The sequence below is a fragment of the Dichomitus squalens genome (assembly GCF_000275845.1).
Source record: "Dichomitus squalens LYAD-421 SS1 unplaced genomic scaffold DICSQscaffold_9, whole genome shotgun sequence".
Classification (NCBI taxonomy): domain Eukaryota; kingdom Fungi; phylum Basidiomycota; class Agaricomycetes; order Polyporales; family Polyporaceae; genus Dichomitus; species Dichomitus squalens.
Window position 1 is genome coordinate 865,488 of NW_006766891.1, and position 18,168 is coordinate 883,655.

At 54.1% G+C, this 18,168-nt stretch overlaps 4 protein-coding genes across 4 annotated transcripts; all 4 read right to left on the reverse strand.

The window, feature by feature from the left end:
* Positions 1 to 594: 594 nt before the first annotated feature.
* DICSQDRAFT_169096 (H+-ATPase subunit) lies at positions 595 to 4,212 on the reverse strand (the record flags this gene model as incomplete). Its single annotated transcript, XM_007364717.1, has 11 exons — positions 595 to 639; positions 734 to 811; positions 948 to 1,205; positions 1,273 to 1,752; positions 1,821 to 2,082; positions 2,145 to 2,452; positions 2,511 to 3,027; positions 3,464 to 3,582; positions 3,634 to 3,960; positions 4,030 to 4,130; positions 4,185 to 4,212. The coding sequence occupies 11 exons, from the start codon at positions 4,210 to 4,212 to the stop codon at positions 595 to 597; spliced, it is 2,523 nt and encodes an 840-aa protein (XP_007364779.1).
* A 2,098-nt stretch (positions 4,213 to 6,310) lies between these two features.
* DICSQDRAFT_135679 (uncharacterized protein) lies at positions 6,311 to 8,974 on the reverse strand. The gene is made up of 8 exons (XM_007364718.1): positions 8,908 to 8,974; positions 8,603 to 8,834; positions 8,229 to 8,523; positions 7,543 to 8,164; positions 7,363 to 7,486; positions 7,021 to 7,307; positions 6,797 to 6,944; positions 6,311 to 6,744 (listed from the first exon to the last, which is right to left on the reverse strand). Exons 1-8 carry the CDS (start codon positions 8,968 to 8,970, stop codon positions 6,674 to 6,676), a joined length of 1,842 nt encoding a protein of 613 aa, XP_007364780.1. The 5' UTR covers positions 8,971 to 8,974; the 3' UTR covers positions 6,311 to 6,673.
* A 1,489-nt stretch (positions 8,975 to 10,463) lies between these two features.
* On the reverse strand, positions 10,464 to 11,717 carry DICSQDRAFT_84620 (adenylate kinase). The gene is made up of 4 exons (XM_007364719.1): positions 11,522 to 11,717; positions 11,246 to 11,453; positions 10,887 to 11,072; positions 10,464 to 10,821 (listed from the first exon to the last, which is right to left on the reverse strand). The coding sequence occupies exons 1-4, from the start codon at positions 11,676 to 11,678 to the stop codon at positions 10,584 to 10,586; spliced, it is 789 nt and encodes a 262-aa protein (XP_007364781.1). The 5' UTR covers positions 11,679 to 11,717; the 3' UTR covers positions 10,464 to 10,583.
* A 5,643-nt stretch (positions 11,718 to 17,360) lies between these two features.
* Positions 17,361 to 17,699, reverse strand: DICSQDRAFT_169099 (uncharacterized protein; the record flags this gene model as incomplete). Its single annotated transcript, XM_007364720.1, has 1 exon — positions 17,361 to 17,699. The coding sequence occupies one exon, from the start codon at positions 17,697 to 17,699 to the stop codon at positions 17,361 to 17,363; it is 339 nt and encodes a 112-aa protein (XP_007364782.1).
* Positions 17,700 to 18,168: the final 469 nt, after the last annotated feature.

Below are 18,168 nucleotides of genomic sequence, written 5' to 3' on the forward strand. Positions count from 1 at the left end.
ATCTGAGCGGCAGATTGGGGCATTGAGACTTGAAGCTGGACGCGAGAGCTAGAAGGCGTATTCACCTTGTGGGAGATACGGGTGGATTAGAGATCTATGGAGGAATCGACGAGCGGCAGAGCAGCGGCGAAACACAAGAAAAGGTCGTCAAGGACGAGAGGTCACTCTATTTCTACTGAGGGCCGAAGCCTGCGTTGAAAAACTGTCAACGACTCGCTCTGAGACGAGGGGGGACAGCGAAGGGCACGTACCGTCTAAGTGGGAAAGAAGTAAAAGAACAGAAATGAGTGGGGATAGGGATGTATCTTGTCGCCAATCAGGCTTATATATCGGGTCTGCCAGTGGGCGGAGTACGAAAAAAACAGCGATCTCACGTGGCACAGCCCATATCAGGCCCGGCGCTTACTCAATGTGGGGTAACGAGGTCGCTCCCCCGCACACTCCGGCGTCCGTGGTCACTTGTGCTCCGCTCCTTCGCCGTTCCGGGCACGTTCGAGCATATCACCGAGACCGACCTCGATTCCGACGACTACAGCACACGAGCTAAGCTTAACATAGTCCGAGCCACCTCCGACGTCTCGCCAGCTCGCCGCCCTACTGCTTCTCGTTCAGCCGCGCGAAGCTCAGCGGCACGAATTGCTATGTGGCAACACCATCAGCTAACACGTTCCCGCAGCCCCATGCTCACGGAACGCCCAGAGGTGACTACTGATATGAATTGGAGCACACTCACATAGCCACCTGCCTCGTAGTGCTTGCTGTTCGCCTCTACCCAATGCAGACGCAGCGCGTGTAGGAATGCCGAGAGGCCCTAAACCGTGTGTCGATCAGTGACTGCCCCCCAAAAGAAGTCAAGGACCATCGCCATCATGCATCACGTCCCATGATGTGCCCTCTACCCCCGTTCCCGTCACGTAACCTCGGAAAAGGCCTAGATAGGGACGTACCTCCATGATACACAAGATGCCAATGGTCATCACCAGCCACATTGCCCCGACGACAACGATCGCGATGATACCAACCAGACCCGTCATGTCCAGCACGTTCGCGATGGTCATGTCCCATAGCACCTCAGATAGCTGTGCGTGCGCCAGCGAGAGCGCCCACAGACGAAGGTACGAGGCAGTGTGCGAAACGCATCCGAGACAGAACTCAATCGTGTGGATGACCTGATGCACGACGACCTCGCTGAAATCGTGCTGCTCCTGCGCATCCAACGAGGAATGTGATATGAGCGGTTGGCGTACAGAGAAAGACGTACAAAGAACCTACATGCTCCTCGTCGTTCACTTCCACGATCGCCCGGCCGTTGCCTTCTTCTTCGCCTTCCAGGTCCACGTCCTCCGCGTGTCTCGGCGCTTCGTCCGCGCCAAGTAGCCCAATATAGCCTTGACCCTGGATCTGCTGCATCTCCTTGTACTGCAGGTAGGGCTTCGTGATCAGCAGCCACGGCACGCACACCCCAGCCATCAACAGCAGGATGACCTGCACCGTGCTCTGTCCAGCGTAGAGCTGCGTGCCCGGGTCGACCGTTCCGGGGGATAGGACCATCCCGATCAGCATGTTCAGAAGAGAAGGCGGCTGCGTGGACGCCTTCGACCAGTCCACCGTCCACTTGTAGATTATGCAAACGACCAGATAACCGAAGATAGACTGAAGGAAGATCATTTGCGGGATGAAGTTGGTCCAAATGTCGGAGAATCGCTTAAAACGAATGTGGTTGGGGACTTGCAAGCAGACCGCGAACGTCATCTAAGGTTCATCGTTAGTCCGATCGGTTTCGGAGAACTGCCATGTAGAGGCGGCGAAGCGGCTCTTACGTGAATGACACCCAGAACGATCGACATCTTCATCTTGTATGAGTTAGTGAATAGCAACTGGTTTTCGGCTCCGTGCCAACCAGGGTCGAGGCCAAATGGATATGTGTGCCCGTTAGAGTAGGCGACAACAGATTCGTTGCCATGAGGCTCGGGCCACTCCCATCCAGAGTGGAAAAGGTGAAGCGATTTGGAGAAGATGTCGTTGTAGAGGAGGCCGGTGTAGATCGAGAAAGCGCCCATAAGCAAAATAATGTAGCGGCCGCTGTAAAAGAGGGGACGGGTGTGTCAGCACTGCGAAGCCACACTGAAACGTCTGATACGCACAAGAAGAATGTGCCGAAGATCTCACCGAGGTCTGCCTTCGCAAGCTTTCTCTCGAACAGGATCATCGCCAATGCAGCAATGAAGATGATGAAGCCGTGACCAATATCGCCGAACATGACAGCGAACAAGAACGGGAAAGTAATGACGGCGAACAGGCCGGGGTTGACTTCTTGGTACGTTGCAATACCATAGGCGTCCATGATAGTCTGGAATCCCTCCGTGAACTTGTTGGTGCGATTGAAGGTAGGCGGCGTGCGGTTCGTGCGCAGCTCGTGAAGGATGGGCGGGACGTTGGTACCGGATTCCTCCTGTGTGTAGCGGATCAACACTTTTGCAAACTTCCATATAGATAAAATCTCATCGTACCGTGGCATGGCGCAACGCAAGCTGAATCTGGGCGATGTCTCGAGTAGGGCACCAGCCCTCCGCAATGAGGGTTTTGCGACGGACATCGTAATTGAGCAGATTGAGCGTCTCGTAGATCAGCTTCTCCTTTGCCACCACATCCTGCCAGCTCGCAAGGCTCTCGCCGATGGTCTGGAGCTCAGCCCTGCGGTTGGCGCCAGTGTTATAGAGCACGATCTGGAGATCTTCCAGACGGCCGGTGACCTCGCGCATAGAGTCCGCACGCTTGTCCGCGTTCACATCAATGGGGTAGAGGGTCGCGCCCATAGACTCGGCGATCTTCCGAATCTTTGCCAGGAGCACGTCGCCGTGCGCGAAGATGATGAAGACGTTCTTGCGCGTCTCAGCACCAGTCGCAGGGTCGACGAAAGGCTCTTGAATATCGATGTAGTTCATGTAGAGGTTCCCCCTGAGGATGCGCCACAGGACACGTTCGAAAGTGGACAAACGCGTGCGGTCGATCGTACCGGCGATAAATCTGCAGAATTCCGTCAGCGTTGTGTTTTTGGGCGACGATATGTCGCGGGAAGCCATCGCCACAAATACCACTCGATTGGCGGCCGCTCATGATAGCCTAGAGTCATTGGAATCATTCAACTCTACCCGCCCTTGGCCCGAATCTGAATTTCAGATACGGGTTGGTGGCAACCAAAGTAGAGGTACCCAACCACGGTTATTCCGTATAGCAGGTCGAGATGCTTCGACATTGGGAAGACATATGGGAGATGCGTCGCAGATAGTACGTACAAGCACGCCAAACGGACTTCATATGAACCGTGGGGCGAACGACGCAGTTTGGAACGTCGAGTTACGTGAACATGCCGAGCTAGTCCTACGGCCTGTAACGCTTCGGAAAGAAACGTCTCTTCGCATAGCACGAAACATAGAAGATGCGAATCCAAGGAATTACTTACTCAAGGTCCAACTGAACATCGCCTACGGACGAATACTGCTGCTCCCGGTCATCGTGCTGCAGGAGCGGGGCAGAACTGTCGTCCAGAGACTGACGAACTTCGCTCTCGCGGACAGCCGCCTATGAGCCGTTAACAAACGCGCCTCCATCTGGATGCTGCAAGAAACTCACCCGCTCGAAGAAGACCGCGGTTTCCCGCAAGACGTGTCTCGCTTCTACAAGCTCCCTCAGCCGCTCGCTCAGAAGTTGGTAGCTCTCATTCATTTGCGTCAGACGCGCCTCATGCTCTGCCAACTTCACATCGAGCTCGTCGATGGTCTGCGCAGACCGCGGGCCGACCGTAACGAGCGGCGCCGAGTCGTAGAGAGGACGAATGGGAACTGCCTCCTTCTCCTTCTCAATCTGAGAGGCAAAGAAGCGGACGCGACGGGCCATCTCGTCGATGCGGCGGATCTCACCGACGAAGGAACGTTGAAAAGGATTGACATTTGGGTTCAGCTGTGAGCGCGTATAGGACGTATGAATATGAATAGTCATGTATGTCATTGCAGTACAGCACAGACTCACATCTTTGAATTGAACATTGCCTAGCTCGCCAAGCTCAGCGATGGTGTCATGAGCAACTTCGGTAGGCACAATGAGCTGTACCAAGCTCATCTGCTCCGAGCCTGAAAAGCCAGTGTCAGCCGTCTCATAGCAAGAGAAGTTATAGCGAGACATACGGAATAGTGTAGGGAATTCGTCCCCCATCTCGGAATACAGTCAGGAGGACGTCGAATAGTAGAAGGGCGTGGATGTTGGTGACGGGGACGAGGCCGACCGGCGCCTTCTAATGCTGTTTGGCCCAGCCAAACAAGCATCATAGGCGCCCTTGAATGGAAAGCGCCCATCCTGGTGCCGCACTTCGTTTTCGTCCGTAACTTCGAACTGCAGGTAAATTGCGCGCCGCAACAAATACTCCGGAGCCGAACTTTGTACGATGTTTTTAGCTCACAGCTCAGCACTGCATCCGCGGCATGGCTCATCCTTATACATATCAGTATGATGATCAAGCTGACGGTCCAAGCCTCAACCAGAGACTCGAGACCTAAGAGACGACAACCAAGCGTTCCATGAGAATCTTCCTGCACCAACGAGAGCTTGCGGACGAGTCATTTACATGACTATAACAGGCCATAGGCCGCTGTTGACCAACTCGCATGATGTCTGTCGAAACCCAGGGCCTGTGCATCAATCTGTGCCAATGAGCACAGCACTGCGTGGTACGTGTAGTACATGGATGATAGGCTGTCCTTGGTCTGACTACCTATACGTTGCATTGCAGCTGTCAGTGTTCTACAGTATGTGAGAAGCTTGCCGCACGACCACCTTCCGAAGTCAGAAGAAGCTTTCTGATGGCTGCGGCATATGCAGACAGAGACTCCAGGCTATCTTCTCACGGCAGCGCAACTGCGCATGTATAGGACCACACCTGTGTCTTATATAGTCTCGGTGGGGACATTCCTGTCTTCATGGACCCACACGCCGCTGCGGATTGATTAAAATTATAGATGCATCCGGCATGTGTGCTGATGCACAACCACTCTTTCCGAGTGGCTCGACCGGATTGTGCAGCCTACGAACGTGTGCTTCACGGGAGTACGCGGATTCTCCATCGACAGACCCATGATCACGTTCGCTGCGACCCACAAAGTCTGCGCGCCTCTGCGGTTCACGCTTCTTATCTATCGATTGTTCCACCCGCTACACATTTAACCACATTGAGAAGCCATCCACCGGCGCCGCTCCTCCGAGTCGTTCGTGATCGTTTCACGAAATTCTCAACGAGCCTCTGAAGGTCCGCGTTCCCCCACGGCTCAACACCGCAGGTTCAGTCAGGCCCACCGTAGTCTAGGGCCTTCCGGAGTGCTCTCGGTGGTCTCAAGCATGAGCCCCGTTGCCATCCTGAATCTTCAGTACAAAAATAACATAATGATGCGCCCAAGTTCCCTGGGCGTAAGGCACAAAGGAATGTATCACAGTATCTTGACCTCCAAGGCGCCGATGACCGAAGCCTTTGAAATTGCATCGTGCCCACTGCGAGCGACCCAGGGATATTTACCCCAACCAAAGTACTACCAGGCGGCCACTCCTAGACGAACTAAAGCACGATCTTTATCTCTACGTGCTCTTGTTCGACGTGTCCTGACCGACGTATCTCCGGACTTGTCTAGCCGGCACAGTTACTAGGTGACTAGTGCTGTATCTGTGCCTCGGCGACATAAAACATATAAGGCACATGTTTATGTCACGGCCGTACTGCATGTCGATAGATGAGTCTGCGGCCAGACGTCGGCTATACATTGTGCCACGGTACTCCCTGGTGTCAACTGCGTCCTGGTCGACAACGAACGGCTTCCTGCGCTCAGGGAAGTTCGCGCCTTCTGACTGTAGACAGGTGGACGACGTTAGCTTCTCGGCTCAGGTGTCCGGTGGTTACGAACTCGCTGACTGCGGATGCCGGTGAGCACTTCATACTGGAGATGGCTATTGTGGCACTTCAACTTGCTCCTTGGTATACAATGTCGTCCACCGGGGGTTGTCATAGATTTGCTGCTGCGACCATCCCATTAGGTCGCGGGAATGTTACTGCCATACTTCAGAACATGCTTTGACGTTTCACATACCTCCGCGTCTTGCATGGTGTGTGGACGGATCAGTGCCCGGGCGCGCTCCTGCTGACTATGTACGTATGCAGCTCCTAGAAGAGTGTGATTATCGTGCGAAGAACATAGCGCTCTGATGAGCCCGATGAGTATGTATTCGGAGAACGCGGTACCATGATGTCACGGGAGCGTGTATCGTCTATTGAGAGTATAGTAGAGGTCGAAACAGCTAATTGATACAATTCACAAGCACAGGCAAGAGACAAATTAACGATGTCTTCGATAGGGAGCAGGGTTCGTCCGGTACACACAACATGCGCCCTGAGAAAGAGTCCTCGAGGATCCTAGTGAAGAAGCGAGACAGACCGTCCAGGTATACCTAAGAGCCAAAGCACCTATACAAAGAGCCTGAGAAGCAAGGAGAAGGCAAGGGGGCAGACAGACGACCGCAGGTATAAGATACATCCTTAAGTAGAGTCGTGAACAATAGAACATAACCGTATGGGAGCGCAAAGCAAATAACGAGGGGGAGAAGAGAGCAAATAACGAGAAGCGAACATGAGAGATCATACAACGGAGGAAAGATATGCTTGGCGGGCCGCGGCTCGATCTTCTTGAACCTTAGCTGCATAGATTCCTATGTGCTACATCAGCAGCGAACAGTATAGAATGACGGCGAGATGACGCACCAGCCACGGGGAAGAGTAAGCTCAAACGTTGCATGGCTCCAACGAGAGTATCGATTTGCTGCTCGAGAACGTCGACCGTCGTCGGCAGCGACTGACGCGGCATAGCAAGCACGCGAAGATATACCTCGGCGGCAGCACGCCAGCATGTCTGCAAAAACCCACAGAACATCAGCATCAAGCCACAACCGCCCACAAGATGCAGCGTGCACTTGAAAATTACTTACGCTGATCATGGGAGACAACGCATCATAGTCGTTTTCTGCCAGCTGATGTAGCAAGGCTATCATCGAACTTGCGGCATAGCAGCATTTCTGATATGATTGTGTTTGGATCTCCAGGTCGTCACGATGCAGATGGATTGTGGAGGCGTAGACCCCACTCTGCAACGTCACATAGTCGGGAGTGGTCATGTAAGGCATCGAGAACTGTTGGGCATGTAGGCTCGAGAGGTTGGAGGAGAATTGCGAAAGGGACATCTCGAGCGAATAGTGGCTGTCATCCTTGGCTGGTGCTACGTGGGAGCTCAGGACGCTGTTCTGAAACGATAGCATGAAGGACAAACTTACAAGCAGAATACCGCGCTGTTCGCTCATAAAGAGCGATGGCCTTCACACGTAGAGCCTGGAGAGCTGACGAGCCTGACAGATGTGTGGCAGGGAACGGTTGCATCAGGCTATTTTCGATGGATGGCTGAGATCGGGGGGATCTTCAGTACTCTGACATGTAGAGCAAGATATGCCACGCACCTCTGGGTCGTCGGGGATCACTATCGGCCATATCGTCGTTATCCGCGACCGAGGGTGGTCATCGTCCGGTAGCGCCGTGGGTAAGCCGGTTGCAACCGACCACGCGCGGTCCACCGCGAAGATCTGCCAAAACGCCGCTATCCTCTCCGCATACTCGACCTCGTCCAAAGGCGGACTGAGGGGGACAGAAGCCTTTAAAGGCGCCGGTGCATCCTGGTAGCTGGCCCGCTGCATCTGGAACCGGAAGTTTTCCTTGGACGAAATCTGGTGCAAACCGAGACCGACAGCTAATCGGGCGGCAATGGAGGAGTGATAGTAGCCTTCGAGAGTGCGACCATGCCAGAAGAAGTAGACGGCGAGGAGACAAGAGGCCTGGAGGACATGGACGATGCGGTCAGAGAGCTGAAGTGCTTCGGAGATGCCACGCAGGGAGCGTTTGAGGAAATGCGGCTCGAGTTCGGTGAGTGACGGCGACCGTGAGAAATAGCAGGCGAGGAGGTAAATGGCGTCGACCAAGGATGGATGTGGTTGCTGAGCGGATGGGAGCAGTAGCGCGGCTCTGAAGCGTCCGATGTGCACGTCAAATGCACACTGATGTCGATGTGCGAAAAATATGTCAAGCCTATTCGCCACGCGACGAAGTTAGCTTTATGCACCTTGTGGGACCGGCACGGAAGCAGGCGTACAGCATTTGCTTGTTCTCGCAGAAGACGTCATTTTCCCACCAGTTCATAGAATGACCAGAAGGAAACTCGCGTAGACTACTCTTGCTTGACTCTGACGAATCTGGCGCCAGCATGTCATCTACAGACTGGAAGTCCAAGCCATCGCCAGTCCAGGGCAGGCCTCCGAAGGCCGAGATATTCGGGAAGAACTCCTCGTCAAAGTGTGGGAACGCATCGCTGTTGCCTAGGTACTCTAAGCCGGGAGTATTATTGAAGATAGAGGTAGGGTCGAAGCCCTGAGTAAACTCGTCGTGTTCTGGGAAGTGGGAGGACACGCACACCCGTGACGGGCTCAGACCGGTACCGGATGAAGAGAACGAAAGAAGGACACGTACGAGAAAGGGGGACAGACAATCGGTCCAACTGAGGTGATTGCGAGCCGGAGCTCGACGATGACTCCGGTGCTGACTGCTCGGCCTCAAGTTCGCGGAGACGTGCCTCGAGCTTGGTTATCTTGGCCTGGAGAAGTTGGGTGCGACTGGTGCGCTTCTTCTCGTAGTACTGACATTCGTCAGCTCTGCTGGCCTTGCTACATTGCGTGCAGATAGGGCGCGCGCCGTCACATTTCTGGCAGGATAAAGTGGTGTCAAGCCGGTGGCAGTGCGGACAAGTAGGGAGGGTGCGAGGAGGAAAGACTGACCATCTTGCGCTTGCGGCAGCATAGACAAGCCATGCCGCGCTGGAGAGCCGTCGGAGCCTTCATGGTGTGTGCGGTCTGTGGGAGGTGTGTAGGTGATCGGGGGGAAGGAGATGCGATGTCAGTATGTGTTCAAGTAAGTCAGTCCGAGCGGTAATCTACGAGAAGCACAGGCGCTCTGAGGTGCCGTAACGCCGGCCGTATTTGTCCTAAGGCCATTCGCGACGAGCGCCCGTGGGCGCCCCAAACGCTTGTCTGAGATCTCCCATCAGACACGATCCCAACAGCCCAACGCAAAGCGTCTGCCCACAGCTCATCCATATACATCCACCCCTCCAAGTCACCGCACACTGCGCACAACGGCGGAGTGCTCGCTCGCGACCACCTCCCTCCTCTGCACCGCTTGCACTGCCTGCGCCAATACCCATATCCGGCTTCACAGCATATGCATCAAGATTCGTGCGATTTGTAAAGATCCGCTCGAGGGTGGGATTGCCGCGCAGATAGCTTTCGAGAGGTCCCGAGGGCCCGAAGTCTCGGAAACAACCAGACCACGTTTCAAACGTGTCGGCATGCGGGCCCTCACATTGTTCATGAGTTCTCCGGCGACTATGCCCCTGACCTTCTCCCCTCAGGGCAGGCCTTGCAGAGCCGCAGTACCCCGCGGCGGACGCATCATAAGCCTTCTTCCCGCGGTCTCTCAGCAGACTTTCAGCCGCTTCCCCACCTCTCTTCCAAGCTTGACTTTAAAACGAGCGCGCTCCAACCATCTAGAGACCTACTCATCCTCAATGTGTAACGCATTCGCCTGATGACACACATCAGTGTTTGTACCTTCACGTACTCAAAATGTGGGGCGTTCACGTCGAATAAATGCATGCATCAGCGCTCGATGCAGAAGCAAAGGCACCAATGATGCATTGCCATATGAGGCAGGTGTAATGGTTAGGAGTGTAAAAGCTTGCACCCCCGGTCTCCTTCCTGCCTTCGATGTCGTAAATCTAGTTCGCTGTGGACGTAAATGTTCAGTTCGCCGTCGGCTTGACTGTTCACAGTCAGCATTTGAAGATCGATTTTCTGGCATTCCGATAGACATGTGAACATTGCATTGAGATGTCTTTCCAGAAAAGCCGGCCCCGCGCATTCGCTCGGCGTCTGAGTGTGCGATGTGTGATTACTGAGGTGCGCTTGCAACCAATCGACAGTCGTGTTACGTTCCCGATAGCAAGAAGGCGCCTGTGGAACATGGAGAACGTCCCACTTGACTAGTGCTCTGACACCGTATTCGCCGAGATGTCCTTCCATCGTTTACATATTCGATGACTAAGAATGGTTTGACAGCTAGGCCCTTCGGCTACCGATACTCTGATTGTGGAAAGCACCGAGATTTGCATCTCCCAAAAACCGCAGTACCTCCATGATGCGATACTGAGATAGGAGCGACATATTCCAGTGCTCCCGATTCTCCACGCAGGCGAGCATCTTCAGGTTGCCGCATGTCCACATCGTCGAACACGCATGGCGATGCATATCGATTTCCGACCCACAGCAGTCAAAGAGCCGATAATAACATGGTATTGACAGCAATGCTTGGACGTTCTAGGGCTACTACACAGAGGTATGCTAACAACGTGGATGTCCGCCCGGACAGGGCAAAGTTCGTGCAATCTAAGGTGAGGTCACGACTTGCCCTCGGCTGACTTCGCCAGTACACTCCGCAAGTTCTCCCATACGAGCTTAGGAGACTGCGCGGCATCGATAGGGTGCCAGATCCCCTTCTGCTTGTAATAGTCGACGACAGGGCCGGTCTGGGAGTGGAAAACCTTGAGGCGCTTGCGAAGAGCTTCGACGTTGTCGTCCGAGCGCTGGATGAGGGGCTCGCCAGTGACATCGTCAACGTTCGGCTTTTTCGGCGGGCTGATGCGGCCCACGTCAAGATTAAGATGCAATAGAGATAAGGTCAGACTGCAGATGGGACGTACTTGAACTCTTTGTGGTAGGTGCGTCCGCTTGCGGGGTGGATGAGGCGTCCGGTGATTCGAGAAATGAGCAGCTGGTCTTCAATTACTAGCTGAACGACAGAGTCCAGCTTCTCCTTGCGCGCTTCCAGCATCTTGTCGAGCATGGAAGCCTGAGGGACAGTACGGGGGAACCCGTCCAATACGAAACTGTACGGCGAAAAGAGGCGCGCGTAGTCAGCTACCACTCAAAATCACGTCCATGAGATCGTGTTTGCACGCGTTATCGCCGCGACAGTTCGCGGAGCGCGCGATGGGCAGGCATAGGTTAAGGAAGTCATGGCAAGAGCAAGCGCATGATGCCGGCAAAGTAGTAAACGTACCCGTTCTTGCACTCCTTGTTGTTCTCAAGCTGATCTTTGATCATGCCGACGACAATGTCATCACCCACAAGTCCTCCGGCATCCATGATCTTCTTGGCCTCGATACCGAGAGCGGTCTTGCGCGACACCTGGTCACGGAGCAGATCACCGGTCGCGATATGGCAGACGCAGAACTCTTCCTTAATCCGAGGAGCTTGCGTACCCTTGCCTGCGGTCGCAAATCGCTACATTTAGAAAATCTCAACGGTCAAGATGGGGAGCGTGCGGAGAGCATACCTGCACCAGGGGGACCAACAAGAATAGTCCGGAGTTGTTGAGCTGGCGTTTTAGGCTTAGTGACCGCGTCCTTCGCCTTGGCCTCAAGCGCCTGGATCTTCTCGTTCAGCTGAGTCACGAGAGACTTGAGGTATTCGAGCTCGTCCTGAACGGCCATGTTGAAGTTCTGGTCGACTGCGAGTGAACGGGACGAGGGGACCGACAAAGAAACGTTGAGGAACGCGAGCCTGTGCGACGTTTCGCGCTGCCACGTGAGTCCTCCCGCACCCTTCCGGTATTGCCGGCGGTGTTTAGGCGGAGCTTACGCAATACAGTTCCGCTATTGGTCGTAGGCGCGCACAGGTCGACTCGTCCGCTTGCATCTTCCCGGTTGCCCACTTCTCGTCTATAGAGCCTATAGCTCTGTGCCTGCGATGTTCCTTACAATTTCAAATGGTGAGTAATATCGCTAGTCAAAAATTTTGCTCTGCGAGAGATTATCAACCGAAGACAGCATCGCTCGACTTCTGAGCGCCCTCCTATTGAGAAAGTTATAGTCGGAACATAGCTATGCCGTCGTACCACCTAAAACTTATACGGATATCGTACACGATGATATGATCTTTTGCCATCCAAGGTATGACTTCTGTTGCGAAAGCTCCTGGTCGTTGATTGTGTACAGAAGGCTGTCGGGTCAACCAGTGCTCCTCGATTTTGAGAGTATAGAGCAAATCCAGTGCGTCTTACACAAGGGGCGGCTGGTTTCGAAGTGTAGTATAGTTCAAGCCTCACAATCGACCTTGCAGTACACCTTCCGCAGCCCTCCGTTTCCGCTGTCCTTCCTTCGGATTGACGAGCGCGCTCGCGATATCCTCCGAGAAGTCGAGCTTGTTTTCTCCAATGAGCACTCTCGCAGAGACAAAACTATCTTGACCAGCTCTTCCCCGTGCGTCGGCCACTCGAAACACGCGCCGGATGAAGCGCAAGACGCTCCTTGGCTTCTCCCGATGTGCCGGCAAACTGTTTTCGTGCTGTGCGAGGTCTTCGCTAGAACCTCTCCACGCAGTCGCTCTTCGTCACCAGGTCCCCGTGCGTCTTATAGCTCACAACTCCCCGAGCGATTGGCACATGGTCAGGTACGTTGTTCACACTGGCTCAATCCAAAGCGAGAATGGCGAGGCGCGCGATTGCCCGCCCAATGTCTCCACCTGACCTGAAGATGATCCTAACTGGGCGGCCCAGTGTATGTAATTCGGTCTCTTCATCTCGGATCCTGCTGCAGAGTCAGGCCTACAGGATTGACTATGAGTGTTAGCCCTAGTCTTGCGAGCTATTCAGGCTTAAATCACCGGTGCCGTACGTTATCGGTGTGCTTCCGTCGGCCGACGTGATAGATGAAACAGACTTATACTGTAGGAGCACGTACCATCAAGGGAAAAGCCCATCTCAAAGTGAGAATACCTTGTTCGTGTTCTCGCCTGGCACTTGGGCTTGGGCCGCGTGCAGACGTTTGACTCCTCATTCCGACTTCGATGGTGGTACCCTATATTCAGGCAGAGTGAACCCCGAGTATACTCGCATGCCAGACTTGCTCGTAATCGCGACTTTGGCGGTCTGCTTTTTCTCTCCATTTGGGACTTTGGCCTTGCTGTGAGCATTCGCGATACGGAAGCACCCTTGAACACTTCACCGAGGGATTCTTCATCAGACGGGTTCCACTTATGCACTGTGGACAAACCATGCACCCTTCCTTCGGGGATTGCGTGGCTTGTTCGCAGACGCCTCACGAGTGGGAATCCCGACATTCAGGAAATGGCAACGAGACCCGGCGGGGCAGAGTTTGGCTGATGTATTGTTCCCGAGCTTCATTACGATGTAAGTACCAGACGAGGGTATCGATTAGCGCACCCAATTTCCCCGTGCCGCTAACGATGAAGACTATAGGTCTACTCGACATTGTCTTGCCTGCGCTGTGGACATGGAGCAGAGTTATCGAAGAGGATCGCACGGTGATATTCTGATGGTGATGGGCAGTCTAGTCTCAATGAGGTGTGTAGTTCTCTGCGTTCCGCCTCCGCAATCTCCTGGACGTATGTATCCGACACAGTCTCATGCATCATGCGAAGCCTCGTAGATTCTGCTTCATCATCGAAGCTCGCCGCTGGAAAGGGTTCCAGATGCGCCCACACGAGATCGTTCGCACGGATCCTTTCATGAGTTCTCTGCAGCGTAGCTCCACGACCGGATTCCGGCGGCCTCATGTTTTTACACAGCATGTCATCTTGTGGCCGGAAACCAGCACGACGTCCACCGCTGACCAGTGTTTCAAAGCAAGCAGGTCGATTAATCTGAGGTACCTCATACCGTACAGCTTGACCGTGCCTTTCGCCTAACGGCCCCTGGGTAGCAGCCAAGTCACGGTTCTGCAAGCTATTTGCCAGCTGTGCATTGGGGGAGACACCCGATTTTGATTTTGCACTACAGCTCATGCCGCAACGCAGCCTCAGCAAGTGGTCGATATAGTGAGGTGCGATACTTCGGCCTCTGGTAATAGTGGCTGGCGTCAGCAAGGACATCTCAATCTCTCGATCCCTCAGGGCCCGAGATCGGGGGAAACCTCAGGCACCGGCACATTTGTTGCAAGGTGTCTGTTACTGCTAAGGCAGATGTGCCCTAGACACAATTTGGAATCGCTGTGAAGGCTCTGCCTTCCATAGAGGCCATTGCACAAGGCCTATTGCAAGCAAACGCGCAAGCCTTTGCCCAATTGCAGGCCTGCCGTCTGTAGCGACCGATGCCTATCACCTCAGGGAAACAAGAAGTCGAAGACGTACAATCATGATCAGTCACTATCGCTGTGGTTCAGTTGATCTATAGGTTGATGTGAAGGTAGCATGTATCACGGGACGGCGACGAAGCACTATGATGACATGCGTACAAGAACTTGGGTGCGGGAGAAGATAGTCAGTAGTTATCGACGATGGCGGCACCACAGGTACATCATGACAGCTGCATGGCCATCCTGGGTTGCTAGCTAGGGCGACATATATCAGATGACCTGTCGCTCAGCGCTGAGTGTCGATGATAGCAAATGCTAGACCGTTTTGACCTGTCATATTCTGGTTACCGTCACTTTGCTATCTACACTACTAGTTTTAATGCGCACAACGAGTCACCGGGCATCCGTTCTCAGCGAAGGTCGCCCGGAACGTAGAAAGAATCGCCGTGTCCAGCTGCGTCCCATTCGTGCCTCGTGCGAACCGTGTAGTATACTGCCAAGCTCATCAACATATCGAATCCGCCATTGCGAGAGATTCACGCACTCTCCTGTGGCCGCTAGACTTCTGAAGTGTAAGCGCTCTGTAGGCTTATCGCACTCACTTTCCCTAACTACTCGCTTCGATGTGTTCGGGAACACTAGTGGTCAGGGCTGGGCTCGCTGACAGAGACGTGTCGTTGGTCAGCGTAGAGTCTTCGTCCACTGCTCGGGCTTGCCATGGAACCGGGTCACTACGCTCCGGTGACACCTTTCGTTCCTTCCAACGGATGACAAAACGCTTCATATTATCCGTGAACCAGACAGCCCAGTCATGCTGGTCACTTACTAGTTGCATACTGTACTACGCGTTGTGAAGACCGCCCACTGTACTGGACAACGATCACTCCTGACGAAGAACAGCGCTTTGACGGCAGGTCCTACCGCCGCCGATGTCTCAACTGCGGACCACTACGTCCATTTTGAGACTCCAGCGGGTGCACATCCGATTTCCGCTTCGCAGACCCAAACCAGTTGTGTATAGATATCCGAAATTTGGATCGGACACCAGCCGCCCCGGGAGCGCTGAAGGAGAACAGGGCCGCTCGCTTGCCACGCTTGGTTCTGAGACATGATGGCAGCACTTTGGAGGTCTCGGGGACGTATGAAGCTCTGTGAAGGACCTGAATTGCACGACTGATTGAATCGAGTCGGCACAATTGTAGGTAAAGTCCGGCAAGCATGTATATTTACTGCCGTAAATTTCCGGGATGGCCACAACGCAATCCGGATTGTTGCCAGCAATCGTCGTGATAGCGTTCTGCCATGTGGTGTGCAGTGCTGTCCCTGCAATTCCTCCAGGTTAATTCATGGGTTCCGTACGTCGGAAGCTGCTGATTTACTTGGCGGGGTCGAGCCCCGTCGAGTGGCCTCCATGCGGTGTTACAGACACGTTCTTCCGTTTTGTGTCTGCGAGTGTCTTCTGTGATCGAGTCATTCCCGATCTGATAAAACTTGTGCCGCGTCGAGACCGTATTCCGGTGGCATGCGCAAATACTGGTCTGTAATGTGGTTGGTGCCATCGTGAAGCGCATGTGGTAAGAGAACGACTGTCTCTTTCTGACGAAAGAGCCATGTGCTATAGAACAGGCCGCGAAACCCCCGTATTATCGTTGCGGGGAATCCACACGCGCAATCCTCCCGCCTCGACGTGGACCCGTATCACAGCTATACACTCGTATGCGATACATCAAAGAGTTGCACGAGGGATCCTGAGTCCGATAATGCAGCGGGAAGGTGTGCCTAAGATCCTCCTCCCGAGTCATGTCCAATCAACGTTATTTCCGAGATAATTGAAGCTCACGTGGTTCCTGCAAACCCGAGGAAGAACGGACGGGCCGCTGTCAAAATGCAGGGCTCGAGGACGCTTCATTGGGCTCGGAAAAGGAAAGGCAACATTTGCAGCAACCCTCAATGGATCGGGGGTAGACCCTGGTTATTGGAACTTATTTCTTCGCGCCAACTTGGCACGTTGCTGGCGTCGCGCCCCGGAATGAATAGCCTCCCGTCTTTGTAATATGCTTTCATTTGAGCTATCATCGTATTGAGAACCTCGAGCATCATGTGTCACGCCAGGCAACATGATGCAGGTCGGAGTTTTGTGTGGTGTGGACCAACTTGTCAACAGCAAGTATTGCAATTGGGAGCGTAAGGTTTTGAAAGGCCACGCTGTATGCGGAAATGATTTTAGGTTAACCAGGCATTGAGGGTCCTCATCGTGTGCATGGATAGAAGCAAGAAGCACGTACGTTGCGCCTTATCAGATGATGGTGTGAGTGTTCATGGGCTCAAAATGGGAAGCCGTTGTGGCAGCGCCAGGCAAGATTTGCGCAGAAGCATTTGGCAGAAGTAGCGGGCGCGTAGGAACGTCTCTGAACACGTTAGTAAGGAAGATCGCCCGGTAGTACTTCGCCGCCAAATCATCTTGATGAACCCTGACAGTATTCGATCCCGAATACAGACACATATGTGTGGATGTGACATGCAGGGCTCAAGAACCCAGGTGCCGGGACAGCTCATCCTCATCCGATGAGGTTTATAACATTGTCGCCGTCGCCACTTTTCGCCATTTTGGAGACACGTAGATGGCACCGCCAGCAGCGTTGTTGCAGTCCAGGATCTCTCAAATCACGTATACTCGCTTGCGACCACTGTGGCCATAGTGATGGTGTAAGAGGAACTCCGAATACATCAAATCAGTCTCAGGTCGCCGTGGTTATCAGGCGCATTGAGCTCTTTCGTTGCATCAACAGTCGCATCGACATACCAACTGGTAAGGGGGAATGTCGTGCTTCCTCCATCGTGAGTGCTATTATTATTATTATTATTATTAGATTCTCGTCTTATACCAAACGCGCATACAGGCACAGAACCGGTACAGTACACGTGTAAGTAAGCATCTTATCCGGGATTGTGGGTCATTTCCACTCGGCGCAATCACGCCGGCGTGCCCGGACCACGACCGAAGTCGGCGTGTGGAGAGGAACCCGCCCTACCAGCCTTACCCCATCTTCAGACACGTGTGCAGCACGCGTTTTCCTCGCCTTACGCCGCCTGCTGCCCCACGCCCCCAGCCCATTTCGCCCCTCCTCTCCGCCCACTGACATTAAATATGAAAACGGTGCCGCCCGACTTCAAGGCGCCACAGGCGGCATCGGCGTAGGAAAGGGGGCCCCGGGCCGCGTTGGCAGGCTGGGGGGAGGAGGCCACCAGCATTTTATCAGGACGGCGGCGGCGGGTGAGGAGGAGGGCCTCGCGGCCCTCTGCCGCGAGTTTGCCTAGCACCTTGTCGAAGGCGCTAGCGGAAGGGGGCGAAGGGTGGGTGGGAGGGGGTAGGGGGACGGGAGGAGGAGTGAGGGGACGCGGGTCAGGCGTCACGTCCATGGGGGTTGCGGGGCGCTGGTTGCGGCTTGGGGTAACGGGGTGGTGCGGTGCGGGGCGAGGGGGGGGGAGGATGTTGAACAGGCGCTGGTTTACACAGCTTGCCTAATACAGCTGTCACAAGATATGGAACGGCACAGCCGGTTACTGCAATAACCGAGGCTGTACTACTCATGTGGTACACGCACAGCTTTGCTGTGTACGCACTGCTTCTCTGTGCGACTGTGCATCCTGGGAAGGTACTGTATAGTACTATGTAGCCACAGATGTACAGTAGTATATATAGGGGACCTCTGTACCCCCAATCTACAGTCCAGTTCACTCGAACGTCTCCTATCATCGCTCTTACAAGCCTCTTACAATCAACCAACCCTTCTAGGTGAGTTGCAGGCTATCCGCTGTCGTTGCCACCCGTGGGAGAGGCCTTCGCCCCCCGGGTTCAACAGGTTATGAGCCCTGCTCGACGCTGCAG